We start from the raw sequence: 26157 nt of genomic DNA, 5'->3' as shown, positions 1-26157 counted from the left end.
TGGAATTGTTTGTATAAATAATTCAGTCAGGACGCCCTAATGGCCAGGTTGCTGTTGTCACTGGGAGCAAACCTGACCTGCCACTCAATGGCACTTAGAAATTCTTTTAACCAGGAACGGGATTGTAGAGCCATTCCATAGCACAAAGTAAACTTTTTCAAGAAGATCGAAGTTTTCCCTGGACCTAGAGGGGTGTGGTCTATTCTCCCTCACACATCCCATTGTCCAGACATCGGAGCTGAGAATTCTGCTGCGGCCCCACCCTGACCCTAATCATTGGCAAGGGATCCCTGCTTCTTTTAGCCCCCCAGGGGGTCAGCACCCTCATTATACATGCCTCCAGATGCCGAGCGGGGTCCCTCACGGCAGGTGGATGTCGGAGGGCTTGTGTTCGAACATCTGCAGTTTTAAACTCTTTTTAAGCCGCTTGTCAGCATTCCAAGTTGAAAGATCATAGTTCATAGAATTTACAGTGCAGAAGGAGGCCATTCAGCCCATCGAGTCTGCACCGGCTCTTGGAAAGAGCACCCTACCCAAGGTCAACACCTCCACCCTATCCTAATAACCCAGTAACCCCACCCAACACTAAGGGCAATTTATCATGGCCAATCCACCTAACCTGCACATCTTGAAATGAAATGAAATGAAAATCGCTTATTGTCACGAGTAGGCTTCAATGAAGTTACTGTGAAAAGCCCCTAGTCGCCACATTCTGGCGCCTGTCCGGGGAGGCTGATACGGGAAACGAACCGTGCTGCTGGCCTGCTTGGTCTGCTTTAAAAGCCAGCGATTTAGCCCAGTGAGCTAAATCAGCCCCTCTTTGGACTGTGGGAGGAAACCGGAGCACCCAGAGGAAACCCACGCACACACGGGGAGGATGTGCAGACTCCTCACAGACAGTGACCCAAGCCGGAATCGAACCTGGGACCCTGGTGCTGTGAAGCCATTGTGCTATCCACAATGCTACCATGCTGCCCTTTGAGAATAAAGTGCAAGTCTTCCCTTAAATGTGGTAGAAACCTTTGAAGTGTTTATTGCACTGTCAGTTTCATTGCCCTTTATCTTATTCAAGCCTTTGTGCATGCCTGGCAGCCTAAACTTTTTGAATTGCATTGTTTAGACTTTTTTTCATGGACTATTGCCTTTCAAAAGCCTTTTGATTGACAGGTTCAGGCAGTTTCAAAAGAAGGTTATCTTTGTTCATTTATATAGCTCCACAAACCCTGCTCTCACTCTCTGTGAACTCCGGCTCCTCTCTCGCTCTCTGTAAACTCCCGGCTCCTCTCCCGCTCTTTGTAAACTCCCGGCTTCTCTCTCGCTCTGTGATGAGCCATCAATCGAACGCGAGACGAGTTGCTGTACAAAAGTCAGGCTTTAATAAGCTAGAACTTAGCCCTGCGGTCGACTACAGTAAATGGACGACCGCCAGGCGTTCTGACTATTTATACCTCGGTATGGAGGCGTGGTTAACTCAGCCTCTCGACCAATCGGAGAGCCGTCACATGACTGGTCTCAACCAATCGGTCGAGAGGCACATGACCAACCAGGGCCAATGGTAAGCCGGTGTTCTGCACCAATGGCAGGCAGCTATGCAAATCATATCACCACATTCACCCCTTGCGGAGAAAGAAGCCGGGGAGGGGGGTGTCAACGATAGCTGGGGGTGTGGGGGGGTGGGGGGAGAGAACTGGTGGTATGAGTAGCAGCCGGGAAAGGGAGAGAGAACAAAAATGTTCTCTTCTTTTCTCTTATTACATTTTTTTGGCTTCCCACTGGCCCAGACAATTAACAATATTACACAAAGTCCCAACAAAGCCCATGGAGCTGTTGTAATTTAAATCGATTCGATCAGTCTTTTGGTGGCCCGTGACGTTCTGGCAGACCGCCGCAGTGGGGTAGGTGATGTCGGTTCAGCCGATGGTGATGGTTCCGCTGACGTCCTGGAGTCCGGGAGCGATGGTCCTTGAACAGTCTCCGTACCCCGAGCTGGCTGTGGAGACGCCATGGATGGGGAAGGGGTGGCCTGGGTGGGGCGCTGGGGGAAAGAAACGGGGGGGGTCTGTGGTGAAGGGGGGGAAGGCCGCACGCCGGCGGGTGCCAGGTCCCGGAGGGAGACCGTGTCCTGCTGACCGCCGGGGTACTCCACGTACGCGTACTGCGGGTTAGCGTGGAGTAACTGGACTTGTTCCACCAACGGGTTGGACTTGTGCACCCGCACATGCTTCTGGAGCAAGATGGGTCCGGGGGCGGACAGCCACGTCGGGAGAGGGGATCCGGAGGATGACTTCCTGGGGAAGACAAGAAGACGTTCATGAGGTGTCTGATTTGTTGTGGTACAGAGGAGTGAGTGGATAGAATGTAGGGCATCGGGGATAACCTCTTGCCATCGGGAAATAGGGAGATCTCTGGACCGGAGGGCCAGTAGTATGGTCTTCCAGATGATACCATTCTCCCGCTCAACCTGTCCGTTACCCAGAGGGTTATAGCTGGTCGTCCTGCTAGAGGCAATGCCCCTGCTGAGCAGGAATTGACGCAGCTCGTCGCTCATAAAAGAGGACCCCCGATCGCTGTGTATGTACGCGGGGTAGCCGAACAGGGAGAAGATGGAGAGTAGGGCCTTAATGACAGCCGATGTGGTCATGTCGGGACAGGGAATGGCGAAGGGGAAGCGGGAGTATTCGTCGATTACTGCCAGGGAATAAATGTTGCGGTTGTTAGAGGGAAGGGGCCCCTTGAAGTCAATGCTGAGATGTTCGAAGGGGCGGGATGCTTTGATCAGGTGTGCGTGCTCGGGGCGGTAGAAGTGCGGTTTGCACTCTGCGCAGATGTGGCAGTCACGGGTTACTGTCCTGACTTCCGCAATGGAGAAAGGCAGGTTGCGGACCTTAATGAAATGGTAGAGACGGGTCACCCCTGGATGGCAGAGGTCCGCGTGGAGGGAGCGGAGGCGGTCTATCTGCGCGCTGGCGCAGGTACCGCGGGACAGGGCATCAAGAGGCTCATTGAGCTTCCCAGGACGATACAAGATCTCATAGTTGTACGTGGACAACTCGATCCGCCACCGTAAGATCTTGTCATTCTTAATCTTGCCCCTTTGTGCATTATCAAACATGAAGGCTACTGACCGTTGGTCTGTGAGGAGGGTAAACCTCCTGCCGGTCAAATAGTGCCTCCAAAGTCGCACGGCTTCGACTATGGCCTGGGCTTCCTTTTCCACAGAGGAGTGGCGGAGTTCGGAAGCCTGGAGAGTTCTGGAGAAGAAGGCCACGGGTCTGCCCGCTTGGTTCAGGGTGGCCACCAGAGCTACTTCTGATGCGTTGCTCTCGACCTGGAAGGGGAGGGCCTCGTCGATGGCGCGCATCGTGGCCTTTGCGATGTCCGCTTTGATGCGGCTAAAGGCCTGGTTGGCCTCTGTTGATGGCCGGAAGGTCGTGGTTTGAATGAGGGGACGGGCCTTGTCGGCGTAGTTGGAAACCCATTGGGCGTAGTAAGCGAAGAACCCCAGACAGCGTTTGAGGGATTTGAGGGTATTGGGGAGAGGGAGTTCCATCAGGGGGCGCATGCGTTCGGGGTCGGGGCCTATCACTCCGTTACGCACTACGTAGCCGAGGATGGCTAGGCGGTCGGTGCTAAACACGCATTTATCCTTATTGTATTTGAGGTTAAGGAGTTTTGCGGTTTGGAGGAATTTCTGGAGGTTGGCGTCATGGTCCTGCTGGTCGTGGCCGCAGATGGTGACATTATCAAGATACGGGAAGGTAGCCCTTAATCCGTACTTGTCGCCCATTCGGTCCATCTCCCGTTGGAAGACCGAGACCCCATTTGTGACACCAAATGGAACCCTGAGGAAGTGGTAGAGACGCCCATCAGCCTCGAACGCGGTGTACTTGCGGTCACTCGCGCGGAGGGGGAGCTGGTGATAAGCGGACTTAAGGTCCACAGTGGAGAAGACTTTGTATTTTGCGATATCGTTTACCATGGCGGAAATACGGGGGAGAGGATACGCGTCCAGTTGCGTAAACCGGTTGATGGTCTGGCTATAGTCGATGACCATCCGGTTTTTCTCCCCAGTCCAGACCACCAGCACTTGGGCTCGCCAGGGACTGTTGCTGCCCTCGATGACCCCTTCCTTCAATAACCTCTGGACCTCGGACCTGATGAAGGATCGGTCCTGGGCGCTGTACCGTCTGCTCCGTGTGGCGACGGGTTTGCAATCGGGGGTGAGGTTAGCAAACAGGGAGGGAGGGTCCACTTTGAGGGACGCGAGGCTGCAGACAGTGAGGGGGGGTATAGGGCCGCCGAATTGGAAGGTCAAGCTCTGCAGGTTGCACTGGAAGTCCAGTCCTAGGAGTGCCGGTGCGCAAAGATCAGAGAGGACGAGGAGTTTATAATTTTAAAAAACCTTCCCTTGGACCGTGAGGTCCGCGATGCAGCACCCGGTGATGCGGACGGAGTGCGAACCTGAGGCGAACCCGATTTTGTGTTTTACAGGATGGACAGGGAGCGCGCAGCGTCTTACCGTGTCAATGTGAACGAAGCTTTCCGTGCTCCCGGAGTCCAGCAGGCAGCCCGTCTCGTGGCCGTTGAGGTTGATCAGCGTTGTCATTTTGGCGAGCGTGCGTGGCCGTGACTGGTCGAGCTGAATGGCCGCGAGCCGTGGAGAAGATCCGTATTCGTCGTCGTCGTCCGAGTAGATGCTGGAAGAACCTTGCGTGCCAGTCCCGGAAGGTGGTGCCCAGGATCCGCACGTGGCGTCCGGGGCCCAAGATGGCGGCACTCGCAGGGCCCTAGTGGTTGCTGGGGGCGGGGTTAGCGGTGCCGACCGGAGCGGCTGAGAGTGGGGGCCGAGAGGCGCGCAGGCCAGGCGCAGGGGCCCGGCGGCGGGGGGGGGGGGGGGGGGGGGGGGGGAAATTAGCGCGGTGCGCTCGGGGGTCCCGGAAGGCCCCGGAGGAGACGGGGAGGCGCGCAGGCCGGGCACAGGGGCCCAGCGGCGGGGGGAGGGGGAGATTAGCGCGGTGCGCTAGAGGGTCCCGGAAAGGCCCGGCGGGGGAGGGGGGGGGAGATTGGCGCGGAGGATGGCGGTGGGGAAGCGTGCCAGGGCGCTGCAGCGCGGCTGGGGACAGAGGCGCGGGCGTTAAGTCGGCGACCTCCAGGGAGGGGGAGAGAGTCCGTGCCTCAGTTAGGCTGAGGTCGGCTTTCTCCAGCATCCGCTGGCGGATAGCGCAGGACTGCATCCCAGCCACGTAATCATCTCTGATCAGCAGTTCCATGTGCTCCGTGGCTGAAACTTGGAGGCAGGAGCAATTCCTACCCAGGACAGCGAGGGCCTGGTAAAATTGGTCTAATATCTCACCGGGGAGCTGTTGTCTGGTGGCCAGCAGATGTCGGGCGAATACTCTGTTGACTGGTTTAAGAAACTGTCCATTTAGTTTAAGCATGGCCGCATCGTAACCTTCCTCTTCCCTGATCATCGCGTAGGCTGGTGTGCCCACGCTGGAGTGGGGGATGTGAAGCTTCTGTGCCATGGTGGGGGGGGGGGGGGGGGGGGGGCTGTTTGCAGACGCCAGGTATCCATCGAGACATGCCAGCCAATGTTTAAATATTTCTGAAGCGTTCTGAGTTTGCGGCTGATGCGGAGGCATTCGGGCTTGATCCAGAGCTCCATCTTCAAAATTCTAGCTTATTAAATTGATGAACCATCAATCGAACGTGAGACGAGTTGCTGTACAAAAGTTAGGCTTTAATAAGCTAGAAGTTAGCCCTGCGGTCGACTACAGTAAATAGACGACCGCCGGGCGTTCTGACTATTTATACCTCGGTATGGAAGCGTGGTTAACTCAGCCTCTCGACCAATCGGAGAGCCTTCACATGACTGGTCTCAACCAATCGGTCGAGAGGCATATGACCAACCAGGACCAATGGTAAGCCAGTGTTCTGCACCAATGGCAGACAGCTATGCAAATCATACCACTACATTCTGTATGAACTCCCGGTTCTTCTCTCACTCTCTGTAAACTCCTGGTTCCTCTCTCGCTCTCTCTGTGAACTCCCGGCTCCTCTCTCGCTCTCTGTAAACTCCTGGTTCCTCTCTCGCTCTCTCTGTGAACGCCCGGCTCCTCTCTCGCTCTGTGAACTCCCGGTTCCTCTCTCGCTCTCTGTAAACTCCTGGTTCCTCTCTCTCTCTCTGTGAACTCCCGGTTCCTCTCTCGCTCTCTGTAAACTCCCGGCTCCTCTCTCGCTCTCTGTAAACTCCCGGTTCCTCTCTCGCTCTCTGTAAACTCCCGGCTCCTCTCTCACTCTCTGTAAACTCCCGGTTCCTCTCTCGCTCTCTGTAAACTCCCGGCTCCTCTCTCGCTCTGTAAACTCCCGGCTCCTCTCTCGCTCTGTATGAACTCCCGGCTCCTCTCTCGCTCTCTCTGTAAACCCCCGGCTCCTCTCTCGCTCTCTGTAAACTCCCGGCTCCTCTCTCGCTCTGTAAACTCCCGGCTCCTCTCTCGCTCTGTCAACTCCCAGCTCCTCTCTCGCTCTGTATGAACTCCCGGCTCCTCTCTCACTCTCTGTAAACTCCCGGTTCCTCTCTCGCTCTCTGTAAACTCCCGGCTCCTCTCTCGCTCTGTAAACTCCCGGCTCCTCTCTCGCTCTCTGTAAACTCCCGGCTCCTCTCTCACTCTGTAAACTCCCGGCTCCTCTCTCGCTCTCTGTAAACTCCCGGCTCCTCTCTCGCTCTGTAAACTCCCGGCTCCTCTCTCTCTCTGTAAACTCCCAGCTCCTCTCTCGCTCTGTAAACTCCCGTCTCCTCTCTCGCTCTGTAAACTCCCGGCTCCTCTCTCGCTCTGTAAACTCCCGTCTCCTCTCTCGCTCTGTAAACTCCGGCTCCTCTCACTCTCTCTGTAAACTCCGGTTCCTCTCTCGCTCTGTAAACTCCCGTCTCCTCTCTCGCTCTGTAAACTCCTGGTTCCTCTCTCACTCTCTGTAAACTCCCGGCTCCTCTCTCGCTCTGTAAACTCCCGTCTCCTCTCTCGCTCTGTAAACTCCTGGTTCCTCTCTCACTCTCTGTAAACTCCCGGCTCCTCTCTCGCTCTCTGTAAACTCCCGGCTCCTCTCTCGATTTGTTTTCGTAATTAATTCTCAGATCGATGTTTCCAATATTTACGGGTTTAGAATGTGCAATTCCTTTATTCTTTATTTCAAGAATCAAATTTCACTTGGAAAACCAGCTGTGACGAAGAAGGAAGCTCCAAGTTGAACCGATTTGAATTGCCAGAATTTCTCCCGATGAGTTTAGGCTTTGGGTGACACACACTGGCTGCTTCCTGTTACTGCATCTTGAGTCACAGAAAGAATTGGAAATCTCTTAAGTACTGGTTTTAAACAACACGTTTCTCAGAAACTGCACATATTTTACAGTGTATCCTCGTCGATAACAGGCCATTTGGCCCCATAGTTACGGATATTCTAATTATATGTGGAAGCAGATACTCTGATGTTATGAAGAGGCGGGACACTTTTAAATAATTTTCACATGTTGGCTTCTGGATGGTGATGTGACTGAGTGAGAATTTAACACCACGTCAGAATGAACTGGGAAGCGTTTGTGTTGTTGACCCAGCCCAGTTAGAAAGTAGGTGGATATTTGAGGGCAGAATCCATTTCACGGAGGGCCCTAACAGGAAGCACAAGCCAAAAAGAGTCTTTCAAGTGACTTGCATCTTGAATCATAGAATCATAGAATTTGCAGTGCAGAAGGAGGCCATTCGGCCCATCGAGTCTGCACCGGCTCTTGGAAAGAGCACCCTACCCAAGCTCAACATCTCCACCTATCCCCATAACCTAGTAACCCCACCCAACACTAAGGACAATTTTGGACACTAAGGGCAATTTAGCGTGGCCAATCCACCTAACCTGCACATCTTTGGACTGTGGGAGGAAACCGGAGCACCCGGAGGAAACCCACGCACACACGGGGAGGATGTGCAGACTCCGCACAGACAGTGACCCAAGCCAGAATCGAACCTGGGACAATGGAGCTGTGAAGCGATTGTGCTATCCACAATGCTACCGTGCTGCCCAACTTTTCAGTGATCCCGAGAGCGATGCCATCAGGAATCATAAGCTTCTGCCAGGGTCACCCATGACGGTAAGATCGGAGAGGAGGAACCAAACGTAGCGCAATCCAAAACTAGTCCTCAATGATCAAACAGATAATCGTCTGCAATGGCGGGTGAAGGCTGCAGCATTAAGGAGACCCCCAGTCGTCGCGGTTCTCTTGTCACTGGAACTGGACCGACCCTCTGTCAAGGACTGTGTGTCTGCTGATGTGCAACAGCAAACTCAGGTTAAATGATGTCCCGTACCAGGGATCTACCGAGAGGAAACCGGCAAACCCCAACAAAACGCAGAGTTTCCGAGGTGGACAATCATACTCGTCAGCTCCAAGTTCATCTGATGTGAATTTAAAACAATTTCTCCAGATCAATTTAGACTTTGGGTGACACACACTGGCTGATTCTTGTAAGTGCATCTTACGCCGGAGAAGATATTGCTTCAGTTCTGTGCATTGCCAATAACTTGCAGTGTTTCATTCTTGTTCAGTTGATGGTGACGCTGTAGCTTGCCCGTGTTTACTGAGACCATCAACGTGGATCACCTTTCCTTCACCTGCTGGGTCTTCCAGATAATATCCTTGGCAGTTCAAACAAAGCCACTGATATTCGCTGCACGAGATCGAAGTATTGGATTGGGTTGGGATCCAGATAAGAGAATGAAAAATTACAGGAAAATAATTCTCCCCCCCCCCCCCCCCACAAAGCAAATACCAGTCTGCCCATGCCAACGTTACAGAGATAGCGTGGTCAATTCTCACTTCTGGACGGTACCTGGTCAAGGTGGAGAGGCAAAAGCCCTGAGACAGTTTGAGCTTTTGTCTCATTTAAACATTGCCAAATGCGCTGCACGCCCTGAGGCGAGGGAAACTGCATCAGTGGGCAGGGATCCGCGGTGTGTTTTTGTCAAACCAGGAAGAGAAATCTGTCTGACTGCATGAAAATATAATCCGCAAACGTTTCTGGACCCAGTCCCCTTCAACACCCAGTCCAGTGCTTTGTAGCCTGTAAACCCTGTAACCTTGTGTAAACCCTGTAACCTTGTGTAAACCCTGTAACCTTGTGTAAACCCTGTAACCTTGTGTAAACCCTGTAACCTTGTGTAAACCCTGTAACCTTGTGTAAACCCTGTAACCTTGTGTAAACCCTGTAACCTTGTGTAAACCCTGTAACCTTGTGTAAACCCTGTAACCTTGTGTAAACCCTGTAACCTTGTGTAAACCCTGTAACCTTGTGTAAACCCTGTAACCTTGTGTAAACCCTGTAACCTTGTGTAAACCCTGTCAGAGACGTGTCTTTGAGCCATTACAACGATGGCAGCAAATCCTGCAGTCCAGGCATCTTGATTTGGCCTGTTCCAGCTGGATGTTAATATAGTTAGATGCCCGGGCATACAGAACATCCAGAACCTCCAGGATACAACTGTGGGCGGAAGGTTGGGATACAAAGAACAAAGAACAAAAATTTGATTTGATTTGATTTATTGTCACGTGTACCGAAGTACAGTGAAAGGTTTTTTCCTGCGGCCGAGGAACATAGACAGTACGTACACAGCAGAGAAAAGAATAATCAACAGAGAACATTGACAAATGGTACATCGACAAACAGTGATTGGTTACAGTGCGGAACAAGGGGCCAAACAAAGCAAATACATAAGCAAGAGCAGCATAGGGCGTCGTGAATAGTGTTCTTACAGGGAACAGATCAGTCCGAGGGGGAGTTGTTGAGCAGTCTCGTAGCTGTGGGGAAGAAACTGTTCCTATGTTTGGATGTGAGGGTCTTCCTTCTGCCTGTTGGATGGGTCGGAATGAGGCAAAACCTGGGTGTGAGGGGTCTCTGAATATGCTGTCTGTTTTCCTGAGCACAGTAAAATGTCTTGCAACACCAGTTTAACGTCCAACAGGTTTGTTTCGATTCACTAGCTTTCGGAGCGCTGAGGTTTCCTGAGGAAGGAGCAGTGTTCCGAAAGCTAGCCAATCGAAACATGCCTGTTGGACTTGGTGTTGTAAGACTTCTTACTTTGCCCACCCCAGTCCAACACCGGCATCTCCACATCAGTTCTTAGCAATCAATGTTATCATTTAATTAAGCAGCCATCAATTTTAGTGTGCGTGCGTGAGTGTGTGCATGTGTGTGCGTGTGTGTGTGCATGCATGTGCGTGTGTGTGTGCATGTGCGTGCGTGTGTGTGTGTGCGTGTGTGTGTGCATGCGTGTGTGTGTGCATGCGCGTGTGTGTGCGTGCGTGTGTGCGTGCGTGTGTGTGTGTGCATGCGTGTGTGTATGAGAGATGTTTGACTGTGGGGTTCAGCACACAGCGGACCGGATGACTAATCATACGGTGATTTTGGCTCCACAGAAACACCATTGACACGAGCGGCCCAGCTGGAGGTTCCAGTGGAGGTGATCAAAGCTCTGAGGAATGGGGGTGCACACCTGGATTTCAGAGCCAAGGATGGAGTGACACCCCTGCACAAAGCTGCCAGGGCCAAGAACCATACTGCGCTCATGGTAAGATCAGGGATATCGGAACAAAGGAGGCCATTCAGCCCTTCAAACCTATCCTGCTAAATAATCCTGCCATTCAATAAGATCACTGCTGATGTGCACTCTAACTCCACTCACCACCTTGGCTCCATTCCATTAATGCTCTTCACATGTAAAAATCTATCAATCTCAGATTTTTGTTATAAATTAAGAAAATATCTACTGCTCTCTGTGGGAGAGAGCTTCACACTTTGAGCATTTAAGTGAAAAGTGTTTCTTAACTTCTCTCCTGAACTATCTGGTTCTGATTTGAAGGCTATTTGTTGTAGATTCCTCCACCAATGGAAAAACCTTCTCTCTATTCCGCTTCATTGATTCCTTTCAAAATCCTACAAATCTCAGTCAATGCGAGTGTGGACACAGCAGAACCTCTGAGAACAATGGCCTGGATTCTCCGATTTTGGGGCAATGTCCGGAGGACCCGTGCCGTTTTACGTGGGAAAAGTCGGCGGCGCCCACTTACCAATCCTGTGACCGGTGAGGGGCTGGCAGCCGCGCCTCGTAAAACGCCCGGCATTCACGGAATGAATGGCCGGAGAATTTCCAGGTCTGTGGCCGAGCAGGTGAAATGTCCTATGAGTCCTTGGGGGGTCTTTCCCACCCTTGTAAAGGAGGACACCAACTTGTTAACCCTAACAAAGATGAACTTAGGGAGAAAAGAGGGGAGACATTGAAAAATAAATAATACCTCAGGAGGACATTCATTTTAATTGTCTGGACCCTGTCTGCCAGGGACTAGGGGGTGAGGGGTATTTCCCCCACTTTTCTACGTCCACCTTAACCCCACTCACCAGACTAGCAAAGTTCAATTATGAAGCGAGGCCCAATCATGGGCCAGCCGGTTACCCAGGTAACAAAAGCTGGATCTGGCAAGACGAAAAGACAACACCTCCAGATTGGCTCCTTTCCTCGGGGGATTTGCAGGGAAGTATTTGCTGTAAACCAGATTCATCTTATACTCCCAAAAACATCCGAAACTCCAAGTAACTTTATTATCTCTTCCATAGTGGAGATGGATCCCTAATCTAAAGGAGCAAGTCAACAGCGTACAAACACACCCTATATTCCCGCCTTATCCTCTTCCAACTATCGGACAATCTCAACGTTATGGACAATGGCTCAATCGCTGAGGGAAAAAAGAAGCAGAGATAGTGGACATCCCTGTCTTGCAAACCTGTTCAACAAAACACACCCCAAGCTCACGGCATTAGTGCGGAGACTCGCCATGGGGTCTTTATATCATAACTGAGACCACAAAATGAAGCTTTGCCCCAAACCGAACCTCCCAAGGACCTCATAAAGATATCCCCACTCCCCACTCCCCACTCCCCACTCCTCCCCACTCCCCACTCCTCCCCACTCCCCACTCCCCACTCCTCCCCACTCCCCACTCCCCACTCCCCATTCCCCACTCCCCACTCCCCACTCCCCACTCCCCACTCCCTACTCCCCACTCCCCACTCCCCACTCCCCACTCCCCACTCCCCAGTCCCCACTCCCCATTCCCCACTCCCCACTCCCCACTCTCCCCACTCCTCCCCACTCCCCCTCCCCATCCCCACTTCCCCACTCCCCCTCTCCCCACTCCTCCCCCACTCCTCCCCACTCCCCACTCCCCACTCCTCCCCACTCCCCCCCCATCCTCCCCACCTCCCCACTTCCCTCCCCACTCCCCACTCCCCACTCCCCCACTCCCCACTCCCACTCCCCACTCCCCACTCCCCACTCCCCACTCCTCCCCCTCCCCACTTCCCCACTCCTCACTCCTCACGCCCCCCGCCCCCCGCCCCACTCCCCACTGCCCACTTCCCACTCAGCCCCACTCCACACTCCCCACTCCCCACTCCCCACTCCGCCCCACTCCCCACTCCCCACCGCCCCACTCCCCACGCCCCACGCCCCACGCCCCCCCCCCCACTCCCCACTCCCCACGCCCCACTCCCCACGCCCCATGCCCCACTCCCCAATCCCCACTCCTCACTCCCCATTCCCCCACTCCCACTCCCCACGCCCCACTCCCCACTCCCCACTCCCACTCCCACTCCCCACGCCCCATGCCCCATGCCCCACTCCCCACGCCCCACTCCCCACTCCCCACTCCTCCCCACTCCCCACTCCCCACTCCCCACTCCTCCCCACTCCCCACTCCCCACTCCTCCCCACTCCCCACTCCCCACTCCCCACTCCCCACTCCCCACTCCCCACTCCCCACTCCTCCCCACTCCCCACTCCCCACTCCCCACTCCCCACTCCCCACTCCCCACTCCCCACTCCCCAGTCCCCACTCCCCACTCCCCACTCCCCACTTCCCACTCCCCACTCCCCACTCCCCACTCCCCACTTCCCACTCCCCACTCCCCACTCCCCACGCCCCAGGCCCCACGCCCCACGCCCCACGCCCCACTCCCCACGCCCCACGCCCCACGCCCCACGCCCACGCCCCACGCCCCACTCCCCAGTCCCCACTCCCCACTCCCCACTCCCCACCCCCCACTCCCCACTCCCCACCCCCCACTCCCCACGCCCCACGCCCCACGCCCCACGCCCCACTCCCCACTCCCTACTCCCCACGCCCCACTCCCCACTCCCCACTCCTCCCCACTCCCCACTCCCCACTCCGCCCCACTCCCCACTCCCCACGCCCCACTTCCCACTCCCCACTCCCCACTCCCCACTCCCCACTCCTCCCCACTCCCCACTCCCCACTCCACCCTATCAAATGCTTTCTTGCCGCCCATGGATACAATCGCCTGTGGCTCGGGCTCATGACAAGCGGACAGAACAATATTCAACATGGATCAGTAATTGGCTAGCTGAAAGAAGACAGAGGGTGGTGGTTGATGGCAAATGTTCATCCTGGAGTTCAGTTACTAGTGGTGTACCGCAAGGATCTGTTTTGGGGCCACTGCTGTTTGTCATTTTTATAAATGACCTGGAAGAGGGTGTAGAAGGATGGGTTAGTAAATTTGCAGATGACACGAAGGTCGGTGGAGTTGTGGATAGTGCTGAAGGATGTTATAGGATACAGAGGGACATAGATAAGCTGCAGAGCTGGGCTGAGAGGCGGCAGATGGAGTTTAATGCGGAAAAGTGTGAGGTGGTTCACTTTGGAAGGAATAACAGGAATGCAGAGTACTGGGCTAATGGCAAGATTCTTGGTAGTGTAGATGAACAGAGAGATCTCGGCATCCAGGTACATAAATCCCTGAAAGTTGCCACCCAGGTTAATAGGGCTGTTAAGGAGGCATATGGTGTGCTAGCCTTTATCAGTAGGGGGATTGAGTTTCGGAGCCACAAGGTCATGCTGCAGCTGTACATAACTCTGGTGCGGCCGCTCCTGGAGTACTGCGTGCAGTTCTGGTCACCACATTATAGGAAGGATGTGGAAGCTTTGGAAAGGGTTCAGAGGAGATTTACTAGGATGTTGCCTGGTATGGAGGGAAGGTCTTACGAGGAAAGGCTCAGGGACTTGAGGTTGTTTTCGTTAGAGAGGAGAAGGCTGAGAGGTGACTTAATAGAGACATATAAGATAGTCAGAGGGTTAGATAGGGTGGACAATGAGAGTCTTTTTCCTCGGATGGTGATGACCAACACGAGGGGACATAGCTTTAAATTGAGGGGTGATAGATATAGGACAGATATCAGAGGCAGTTTCTTTACTCAGAGAGTAGTAGGGGTATGGAACGCCCTGCCTGCAACAGTAGTAGACTCGCCAACTTTAAGGGCATTTAAGTGGTCACTGGATAGACACATGGATGAAAATGGAATAGTGTAGGTCAGATAGGCTTCAGATGGTTTCACAGGTCGGCGCAACATCGAGGGCCGAAGGGCCCGTACTACGCTGTAATGTTCTATGTTCTATGTTGTATGTTCAACAACCGAGATATTGGCCAACAATTGCCGATCCTCGACAGAACCTGTCTGGCCTCCCGCAAACACCTCTGGGAGACAGGATTCTAATCGCCAACCTCTTGGCTAGCAGTTTGGTGTCTGCGTTCAAAGGTGATATTGGTCAATATGACCATATTCCGTGCGGTCTTTGTCCTTTTCCAAGAATGACCCCGGGTCAAAGAGTCATTGAACATGTCCAATATTAACGGAGTCAACTGAGCTGCCACCTTCTTGTTGAAGTCAATGAGGAACCCATCAGGGCTGGGAACTTTATCCGTTTGCATTGATCCAATACCTTTCAATATCTCCTCAGGGCTTAATGGGGCTTTCAATTCCTCCCTCCTCTCCCTTTCTCCCCACCAATGGGAGGGACAATCCATTGAAAATTTCCACCATGTCTGAACTCTCCTCCAGGGACGCTGATCGATGAAGATTTCTGTAGAATGTCTCGGAAGCCTTGTTGACTTCCTCGGGGGAGAAGTCAGACTGCCACTCGAATCCTTCATCTGTATGATCTCCCGGGATGCCGCCTGCCACCTCAGCTGATGGCCTGAAAACTGACTGACCTTCTCCCCATATTTGTAAAGTACCCTCTTCGAGCGCCGCAGCTGGATTACTGCCTCAGCTGTTGACAGCAGATCAAACGGCATCTGCAGACTCTTCCTGCTGGCCAGTGGGGTAAGGCTTCCTCGAGCCACTTTCGAAGGTACCCAGACATAATGCTCCAGTTATTCCCAGACTGTTTCTCACGTTCCATTGCCATTGCGCCAGCCAGCAGATAAACTGGGAGGAGTGGCCGGAGTCATAGGCGCAAACATCATCATTTCCTCCACGGAGGAGGCTCACTGAGTCTGTCGCTGAATTTCTATTCATGGGTTTCCTCCTCCTTGCCCTTCTTGGCATCTCTTTAATGTGCTCACCTGATATTATCCAGGAGATGGGGTTTTGGAGGCAATATCCCAGAAACCGGGCGAGAAAGACAGAAAATCAAGAACCCTGTGGGGCGCTTCCTCGTGTGCGACCTCTCCCTACACGCCTCCTCGTGTGCGACCTCTCTCTACACGCCTCCTCGTGTGCGACCTCTCCCTCCACGCCTCCTCGTGTGCGACCTCTCCCTACACGCCTCCTCGTGTGCGACCTCTCCCGTACACGCCTCCTCGTGTGCGACCTCTCCCTACACGCCTCCTCGTGTGCGACCTCTCCGTACACGCCTCCTCCTGTGCGACCTCTCCCTACACGCCGCCACCGGACGTTGAACCAGGCGGGTATTTACAACAATCGACAATGGTTTCATGGTCACCGTTAGACTTTTAATTCCAGATTTTATTGAATTTAAATTTCACCGTCTGCAGTGGCGGGATTTGAACCCAGGTCCCCAGATCATTTATTACCTTTATTACTCCAGAGCATTACTCTGGGCCTCTGGATTACTCATCGCTTTGACAATATTGCTGTGTCCCTACGCCCCCGAACTTGCTGGAATTTTCAAATTGAGGGGCTGGGGAGGAAGTTGGAAACCCATTTGCCACAAATGAAAGGCCTGTTCTGCACCTTGAAGAGTTTGCTTAAGGCATTAGGGAAGGTCAGAAGGTAGTTTTCAATTTGTAAATTGTGGAACTCAAACAGTCCGGTGCGCAGTTTGTTCTGAGTAAAAGTTAAAGGTTTTTTTTATGTGGTGAAAATAATGGAGACCTTGGTGACCTTGTGCTGGATCAGATACAGTTCACCTTTCACTTGGCCTTTTGGCATCTGCTGTTGTAGACACGCAATCTTCAACCTGGCTTTGCTGGTGAACTATCTGTTCGAAACCCGCTGGTTCAAAGGAAGTGAGGCCCAGTTTAGGTTAAGCCTCGGGGATCTCTCGCTGTGTCTGTGTGCTCCAATATGGGGGTGGCTGAAATGTGGGGCCAGTGTATCCATTTTGAATCAAATAAAGTGACAACTTAAAAGATAGTTTGATGGTTGAGTCAAGGTGCAACTCAGGAACTAATCCAGAATCATGTATCATTGCTTCAGTTTGCTGAAAAAAATATACATTGTTGAAACATTTCATTTTGCACTCATCAGACCAATCGCAAGAAACCTGATGAGTGCATTGAGGAAGAGCTTTGACAAAATGTCTTTTTTCAGCAATCCTCAAGTTCTGTATTTATTATTACTCCCATTCTACCTTTCCAATTTCAGACACAGTACCTTTGCACAGCTGAAAAAAATGAATATTTGCACTTCTAAACTCGGCCTGACTTACAGAATTTGACCTGACCCACACATCACACAGGAGACATTACGCATTGTGTTCATTTGAGGACGCTTGATTAAATCGACCCACATTCTGTGGAATTTGGGTTGCAATGCAATTAATGGTGGTATTGATTCCAGCTCAGAGTTTCTCCAGGTCTCTCGTGAGCTGCGAGAAATGGGACAGCTTCGTTCCTTTGTTGAAGTATTACGAATGGAAGACTTGCGATGAATTTTCAAATCAGAGCTGGGAACCCAACGCCTGGATAATTCCCGGGTCTCAGCCCCACACTCTTTCCCAACCCCCACCAGCAACTGAAAATCACCGCTCTTGTTCTCCCTATTGGTGAAGGAATGTCATCTTAGAGTCATAAAACCTTCATTTTGAGGTTCTGACTGTGATCTCCTCCTCCTGTCCTCTATCCTCAGTCCGATCAATGTGGCTGTCTGCACCTTTCTCACTGAAACAGGCCACTGGATGAGAAACGAGATAGAATTGCGAATCAATGTGTTTCATTATCCCTTTGGGATAAGTCAAATTTAAATAGAAAGTAACATTTCCACTCCTCTGAGTAGCTACTGAAGAAGATTTGACAATTCTGCGAGATGTCGATGAGCAATGATCTGCTTCTATTGCCTCCTAACCTCATTCTGTAGTAATAGCACAAACAGTTTCTGTAACACATAAGCCTATCATTTTCACACTTGTGATCATAAAATAATGACCTGATCTTTGCCCTCAGCTTTTCAATATTAAAGTGCTGTCAGTCCCGTTTATGGATGTTTTTAGCCTGACAGGGTCACATCAGTCTAACTCCGTGGGTTATTAATAATGCATTAGCCAAGGAAATCTCAAGTGTTTCAAATTATTGAAGGCAGTAATAATGGAAGCACATTCTCTAGAGGCCCATTACAACTGGAGGCCTTTGTGTTTCGGAATGTCCAATAAATTACACATATTCCTGAAAAGTTGACTTCTTCTAGTACGTTTGGTAAATTGAAGTGGAAACCTCCCCAGGGAAATAATAGTCATCCGAGGGAAACATTCTTCATCGAGGAAACTACAAATTAACAAGAACAATAGGCATATAGGAAGAGGAGAAGGCCATACAGCACATTGAGCCTGTTCTGCCATTCAACTAAACTGTGTCTAATCTGCGCCTCAACTGCATTTACCAGCCTTTACTCCCCATCCCTTGGTACCAGACAAAAACCTGTTATCCAACTTTAAATCTGTAATTGATCCAACTCCCGGTGCCTGTGGAGTTCTGGGACCACCGATTCACCATCTTGCAGGAGGCTGGCAGGCAAAACTGTTGTGGAGATTGTAGCTCCAGCTACCGATACAGCCCCCGCACTTCTGGGTCAGAGGCCGCGCATGCGCGGGGTGGCAGCCTCCAGCGGCCGTGATCCATGGCTGACCCGGCTCGTGGACCTAGACCACCGGAATAGTGCCCCGCGTCGGCCGCTCGCCCGCCCCGGACCGCCCGCACACATTGTCCCCAGCCCTGAAAGAGATCCACTCTGCACTCCGATCGGCTCCTCCTCGACTGTGGCGGCCGGGGACTGAGTCCGCAGGCAATGGCCTGAGGCTGTGGATACGCGGCGTAGATTACTCCAAGAGTGCACCGCTTTTCCGGGGGGGGGGGGGGGGGGGGGGGGGGGAGGCTGGGGGGAGCAAAACCGGTGCTGGTCCCGATTTCGTGCAGGAAAACGGACTCGCCGACCCGTTGCCGTCCGTGATTTTGGGGCGGGGTGCAGAGAATCCAGACCTTGGACTTTTGCTGCTCTTTCTGTGAGAACATAATCCTCTGATTTCACTTTTAAGTAGTCCCGGGTAGTCCAGTTCTGATTTTAAGATAATGCTGCCTTGTTCTTGATTCACAACTTGACCCAATTGGTTACCTTAGCTGAGAGGAAGATGAGAAACTGGCCTCCTGAAGTTCTAACCCTGTCGTGTTGGAAAATTTCAGTACAAAAGCAAAATTATGCCAATTGTATTTACCTGTTTATGAAAAATAACGGGCATTAGCCATGAACTGTGACAGGACTGGATTGAGACCCAAAACGGACCAATTGACACAATGCTGAGTTCTTTTTCTGCCATCTTTGTTTCCATGCCCACTTCCTTGGCCAACACTCTACCACCCAGTTCCCCTCCTTCCTCCATTTAGCACACTCTTCACCCACTTCCAGTATTCCCCTTCCACCTGGGTCCGTTGCTCTGGCCTCTTATCCTCTCTAGATCTTTCCATTGAGAAATGTTGACTTCCATCAGCCGTCTCAATTTCTCTGCTCCTTTCACTCACTCGAACCTGTTTCCCTGTGAACTTGTGGCACTCCATTCTCTCAGGTCCAACGTTAATAACAGCCACGTCAGCAGCTCTGGCCAATGGTGGAGAGAAACCCTGATGCCACCATTCTGAGGGACCATGAGGGAATTTGATTCCAATCAGGCACTTTCCTGCCAGCCATCAGGGTTCATAGAATCATAGAATTTACTGTGCGGAAGGAGGCCATTCGGCCCATCGAGTCTGCACCGGCCCATGGAAAAAGCACTCTACATAAGCTCATGCCTCCTCCCTACCCCCATAACCCAGTAACCCCACCCAACCTTTTTGGACACCAAGCAGAAATTTATCATGGCCAATCCACCTAACATGTGCGTGTTTGGACCCTGGGAGGAAACCGGAGCACCCGGAGGAAACCCACACAGACACGGGGAGAAAGTGCAGACTCCGAACAGGTACCTAAGGCCAGAAGTGAACCCGGGACTCTGGAGCTATGAGGCAGCAGTGCTAACCACTGTGCTACCATGTCACCCTCCGGGCTCACAGGACAACTATGCCGTCTCCAAGAGCCGCTAGCTAATTAGGGGCTGATTCAGCCCCACCAGGAGCACACGGAGCAGGAACCTGAGACTGCGGGAGGCCCAGAGGAAAGAGCAATCATGGAGTGGCCACAAAGAGTGGACGTGGAGCAGTGTCACCGGGGCCAGTCGGGCCGGCCCAGTGAGAGGTGGGAATGGGGTCAGTGTGGAGGGGAGTTAGGGGTAGAGGCGATCTTCCTGCAGGCCAGACCTGAAGACTTGGCTCATTTAAATTATTGGTTAGAAATTGCGTTGAGACTGAGGTCATAAGGAGAAATATTTTAAAATGTTTAAATTTTATAAAATTACTTAAAAACCAAATTAGAACAAATAAAATAAAATAGAGATGGAGGGGCAGGTGATGTGGTGTTCCTGCATGATGTGGGAGCTGGTGGGCTCCATTGTGGTTCCCAGTGAGCACGTCTGTAGTAAGTGTTGGTTGCTTGAGAGACTCTGGCTCAGAGTTGATGAGCTGGTTTCTGAGCTTCGGACCCTGCGACACCTCTGGGTGGGGGACAGGTACCTGGACACTGTGTTCCAGTAGGCAGTCACATCCTTTTGATTAAATACCTTGAATTCGGCCAGTGGTCAGGGACAGGAGGGTGTGGCTGCGAGTGAGGCAGGTAAGCTTGCAGAGAATATAAAAACTGACACTGAGAGTTTCTACAGATATGTGAAGAGAAAGAGATCGGTAAAGAGAAATGTAGGTCCCTTACAGACAGAAACAGTGGAATGCATAATAAGGGACAAAGAAATGGCTGAGCAATTAAATACATACTTTGGTTCTATCTTCACAAAAGAGGACACAAGTCAGATCCCAGAAATGTTGGAGAATGAAAGGTTTAGTGAGGGGGAAGAATTGCGGGAGATCAACATTAGTAGAGAAATGGTGCTGGGAAAACTGATGGGATTGAAGGCGGATACATCCCCAGGGCCTGAGAATCTGCATCCCAGAGAGCTTAAGGAAGTGGCTCTGGAAATAGTGGATGCATTGGTGGTCATCCTCCGGGATTCTATAGACTCTGGAACTATACCTGCAGATTGGAGGGTAGCTCACGTCACTCCAATATTCAAAAAGGGAGGTAGAGAGAAAGCAGGGAATTATAGACCAGTCAGCCTAACATTGGTAGTGGGGAAAATGCTTGAATCCATTCTAAGAACATAAGAACTAGGAGCAGGAGTAGGCCACCTGGCCCCTCGAGCCTGCTCCGCCATTCAATAAGACCATGGCTAATCTTTTGTGGACTCAGCTCCACTTTCCGGCCCGAACACCATAACCCTTAATCCCTTTATTCTTCAAAAAAACTATCTATCTTTATCTTAAAAACATTGAATGAAGGAGCCTCAACTGCTTCACTGAGCAAGGAATTCCATAGATTCACAACCCTTTGGGTGAAGAAGTTCCTCCTAAACTCAGTCCTAAATCTACTTCCCCTTATTTTGAGACTATGCCCCCTAGTTCTGCTTTCACCCGCCAGTGGAAACAACCTGCCCGCATCTATCCTATCTATTCCCTTGATAATTTTCTATTTTTCTATAAGATCCCCTCCGCATCCTTCTAAATTCCAACAAGTACAGTCCCAGTCCACTGTAATCCAACCCCTTCAAGTCTGGGATTAACCTAGTGAATCTCCTCTGCACACCCTCCAGCGCCAGTACGTCCTTTCTCTGGTAAGGAGACCAAAACTGAACACAATACTCCAGGTGTGGCCTCACTGACACCTCATACAATTGCAGCATAACCTCCCGAGTCTTAAACTCCATCCCTCTAGCAATGAAGGACAAAATTCAATTTGCCTTCTTAATCACCTGTTGCACCTGCAAACCAACTTTCTGTGACTCATGCACTAGCACACCCAAGTCTCTCTGAACAGCGGCATGCTTTAATATTTTATCATTTAAATAATAATCCCGTTTGCTGTTATTCCTACCAAAATGGATAACCTTACATTTGTCAACATTGTATTCCATCTGCCAGACCCTAGCCCATTCACTTAACCTATCCAAATCCCTCTGCAGACTTCCAGTATCATCTGCACTTTTTGCTTTACCACTCACCTTAGTGTCGTCTGCAAACTTGGACACATTGCACTTCCCCAACTCCAAATCATCTATGTAAATTGTGAACAATTGTGGGCCCAACACGGATCCCTGAGGGACACCACTAGTACTGATTGCCAACCAGAGAAACACCCATTAATCCCCACTCTTTGCTTTCTATAAAGGACTTTATAGCGGAACATTTAGAAAGCAGTGGCAGGATCAGCATGGATTTATGAAGGGAGAATCATGCTTGACAAATTTGTTGGAATTCTTTGAAGATGTAACCAGCACAGTTGACGAGAGGGAGCCAGTCGATGTATATTTGGACTTTCAGAAGGCGTTTGACAAAGTCCCACAAAAAGATTATTGTGCAAATATAAGTGAAGTGCATTGAGGTGGATAGAAATTGGTTGGCAGAGAGGAAACAAAGAGTCGGGATTAATGGGTCCTTTTCAAATTGGAAGGCAGTAACCAGCGGGGTACCACAGGGATCGGTGCTGGGACCCCGGCTATTCACAATATATATTAATGATTTGGATGAGGGAACAAAATGTAACATCTCAAAGTTTGCAGACAATACCAAGTTAGGTGGGAGGGTGAATTGTGACGAGGATGCAGGGATCCTACAGCATGATCTGGACAGGTTGGGCGAGTGGGCAAATCAATGGCAGATGCAGTATAATTTGGATAAGTGCGAGTTTATTCATTTTGAAAGCAAAAACAGGAAGGCAGATTACTACCTGAATGGTTGTGAATTGGGAGAGGGGAGTGTGCAGCAGGATCTGGGTGTCCTTGTGCACCAGTCGCTGAAGGTAAGCATGCAGGTGCAGCAGGTGGTAAAGAAGGCTAATGGTATGTTGGCCTTCATTGCGAGAGGTTTCGAGTATAGAAGCAGGGATGTGTTGCTGCAATTATACAGGGCCTTGGTGAGGCCACGCCTGGAGTATTGTGCGCAGTTTTGGTCTCCTTCTCTGAGGAAGGATGTTCTTGTTCTCGAGGGAGAGCAGCGAAGGTTTACCAGACTGATTCCAGGGATGGCGGGACTGTCATATGAGGAGAGATTGACTAGGTAGGGATTGTTCTAGCTGGAGTTCAGAAGAATGAGGGGGGATCTCATAGAGACTCATAAAATTCTAACAGGACTAGACAGGGTAGATGCAGGGAAGATGTTATCAATGATGGGTGTGTCCAGAACTAGGGGTCACAGTCTGAGGATTCAGGGTAAACCATTTCGGACAGAGATAAGGAGACATTTCTTCACACAAAGAGTGGTGAGCCTGTGGAATTCATTACCACAGTAGTTGATGCTAAAACAATGAGTATATTCAAGAGGCGGCTGGATATAGCACTTGGGGAAAATGGGATCAAAAGCTATGTGGAGAAAGCAGGATTAGGCTACTGAGTTGGATGATCAGCCATGATCGTGATGAATGGCGGAGCAGGCTCGAAGGGCCAAAGGGCCTCCTCCTGCTCCTATGTATCTATTTATGTAATCTCCTCTGGACCATCACTAGTGTGATCATATCCTTCCTGTCCTACAGTCACCAGAACTATACTCTCTACTTGAGCTTTAAAAACAATCCACTGGCTTTATTTGGTGATTACTGGTAAACTGTGGGATCCAGTTACTGCCCAGAGGCAGCTTGGCAGGGCAGTGAATTCAGGTCTCCTCACACAGTCAGTAAGGCCCTCAAACATTCTGGAGGTTTGAAGGGGAGGCCTGACTGTCAGATGGTAGGAAAGCAATCGTCCATCAGCAGCCCATGGATATAATGTAGATATGGATGGAGCAAAATTCCTGGTTTAGCTCCTGACCACATGAAGCAACTGACCACAACTTGTACAGATGCCTACGCAGGAGTTCTGGCCATGTTGACCACCATGTTCAATCGCAACTTGTCTGCTTAAAGCCTGTGAAATTGGTACCGTGTGAACTGACCTCTCGTCCCTTGTCTCTCTCTAAGTGCAGTATTTCACTACAGCTTGAAGATTTGAAATGGGCAGTTCAATGCCGTTTCATTCTAAAATAAGAAGTCAGTCCGGATATTTTTTATATCTTTCACGTTATTTTCCAGACTCTCCTGGAACTGGGAGCTTCTACTGATTATAAGGACAGTCGGGGGCTGACATCACTCTATCACACTACGATGGTCGGAGGGGACCCTTACTGCTGCGAACTACTGCTTTATGAACATGCTTCAATTGGTTGTAAAGATGAAAATGGATGGCAGGAAATCCATCAGGTAAATAAAACTAATTATTCTTCCTTGTGACATTACTCACAGAAAGTATAGTTCCAGGGTAGGATAATTGTGTGCATTTATCTGAAATCATTTCCTCAATTTATTTGAGATTTAATCCATCCACTAACGTGTTACATGGAGGAATTTCAGATGAAATAATTCAGCACACCAACACGAGGATCACATAGCATCACTTCTGAGTCTTTGTGATTACATTATATGATTTATCTTTTGCAGTAGACTATGATATTTTAACAGGTTATGGTAGCACAGCGGTCATATTATCGGGAGAGCAATTGATAGGACTTGACCAATGGATTGACCGATAATGCAAGTTCAAATCCCACCTTGGCAGTTTCAGAATTTAAAGTCATAAAAAAAAGATGTTAAAATGAAAAGGCAAGGGCAGCGCGGTGGCACAGTGGTTAGCACTGCTACGTCAGGTCACCGATGGTCCCAGGTTCAATCCCGGCTCTGTGTCACTGTCCGTGTGGAGTTTGCACATTCTCCCCGTGTTTGTGTGGGTTTCGCCCCCACAACCCAAAGGTGTGCAGGCTAGGTGGATTTGCCACGCTAAATTGCCCCTTAATTGGAAAAAATGAATTGGGTACTCTAAATTTATTTTAAAAATGAAAAATTGATCACGGAGCAATTGAAATATTAGCAAAATGCAACTGTTCTTTCTGCAGCTGCAGTCTTATCGAAATATGAATTCAGTTCTGCATCAATGTGCTTCACTCTTAACTGCCCTCTGAAATGTCACAAAGACTCACTGTTTTGCTCCCTTGAAACTTGAAATGGTCATTAAATGCTGGTCTCCACACCTTGGATTTAAAAAAGTGAGTTTTACATAATTTATCTAAATATGCTTTCAAACCAATAAATATGATAGGTGGTACCTGCACCATAAACAAGCTGAACAGATATGGGTTATGTGACACTGATCTCAATGATGGGAATCTACAATTTATTTATTCAGAAGTGTGAGTAGTGCAACTCATTACAGTTGACAAGTCACGCCGGGAGTTAGGCTACATTGACAGCCTGGATGCATTGACATCGGCTAATCAGAGTCAGCTATCTTGTATTATCTGTTTTGACGCTGTTCCAAACATTGCTTCCTTGGATAACACATTGGAGAAACTTCTAATCATTGGGTATCCACTAGGTAGAAAAGATGGAAAAAACAAGGTTTTGGAAAGAAAGACAGATGCCACAAAATTGGTCCACGCAACACATTTCGTGCCAAAGCCGTGGTTGCAATTTCAGCACCAAAATTGCACCCGTTCCGCAAGGCTGCAGAGGTCACCATGGCTATGAATTCCTCCATGTTGTGATACTTCCAGGAAGAAGCAGATGACACCTGTAACATATTCGAGCTGGTGTTCCTCTTCCGCATCAGGGAGGTTGTCTACACCCACTGTTTTCTCAGTGTCTGTGAACAGAGGACATCTCTCCAGTCTATCTCCTCCATTAAGACCTCCAATCCTCTAATGCTGCATTGGAGGACCTAGGAACACATTGGCAGATCGAATGCACCTCAAAGTTAAGTGGAGTAAGTTGGCTTTGAGTGGTGCTAACCTCACACAAACCTGAGTCATCTGTCGAGCTGTACAATCAATGGCCTTGATTCAGTCTGCAGCCTGCTCCCTGCACTTATTTTAGTTTTTCTCCATGGAAATGTATCGTTTGGTTGAGGGATAAATATTGACCAGGGATCCAGGCGAATTCCCGTGCTCTTCGTTGAAAGAGGAGTTAGTTTATATCCCCCAGAGACAGCAGACACATTCCCAATTTCCCAGCTCAACTGGAAGTCAGAGTTGCGAACAGAAGCATCAGTCTAGATTTTGTGCTTAAGTCCCTGAAAATGACTTTTTTGACTCGGAGTTCAGATCCTGCCCACCAAGGTGATGGTCACTGCAGGGACCAGAAAGCGTTGCATTAAAGTTATTTCATTTGATTTTTTTCCCCATAGAAGAAGAGATGGTAATTCCAGATCTGACTGAAAGCAAATAGCTGAAGCAATCAGGGGCTGGTTTAGCTCACTGGGCTAAATCGCTGGCTTTTAAAGCAGACCAAGCAGGCCAGCAGCACGGTTCGATTCCCGTACCAGCCTCCCCGAACAGGCGCCAGAATGTGGCGACTAGGGGCTTTTCACAGTAACTTCATTGAAGCCTACTCGTGACGATCAGCGATTTTCATTTCATTTTCAATCGAGACTGCAAT

The 26157-nt window shown here is 50.5% G+C and overlaps 1 protein-coding gene across 1 annotated transcript in view; it reads left to right on the top strand.

Annotated features, from left to right (window-relative positions):
• shank2b (SH3 and multiple ankyrin repeat domains 2b) overlaps positions 1 to 26157 on the top strand; it is a 1049335-nt gene that overhangs the window by 68870 nt on the left and 954308 nt on the right. Inside the window, exons 6-7 of the mRNA XM_038808421.1 lie at positions 10460 to 10611; positions 23764 to 23931. Coding sequence (XP_038664349.1) covers positions 10460 to 10611; positions 23764 to 23931 — 320 coding nt within the window. The remainder of the gene's footprint in view (positions 1 to 10459; positions 10612 to 23763; positions 23932 to 26157) is intronic.

The sequence above is a fragment of the Scyliorhinus canicula genome, chromosome 9 (genome assembly GCF_902713615.1).
Source record: "Scyliorhinus canicula chromosome 9, sScyCan1.1, whole genome shotgun sequence".
Lineage (NCBI taxonomy): Eukaryota > Metazoa > Chordata > Chondrichthyes > Carcharhiniformes > Scyliorhinidae > Scyliorhinus > Scyliorhinus canicula.
This window is presented reverse-complemented; position numbering and strand designations above follow the sequence as displayed.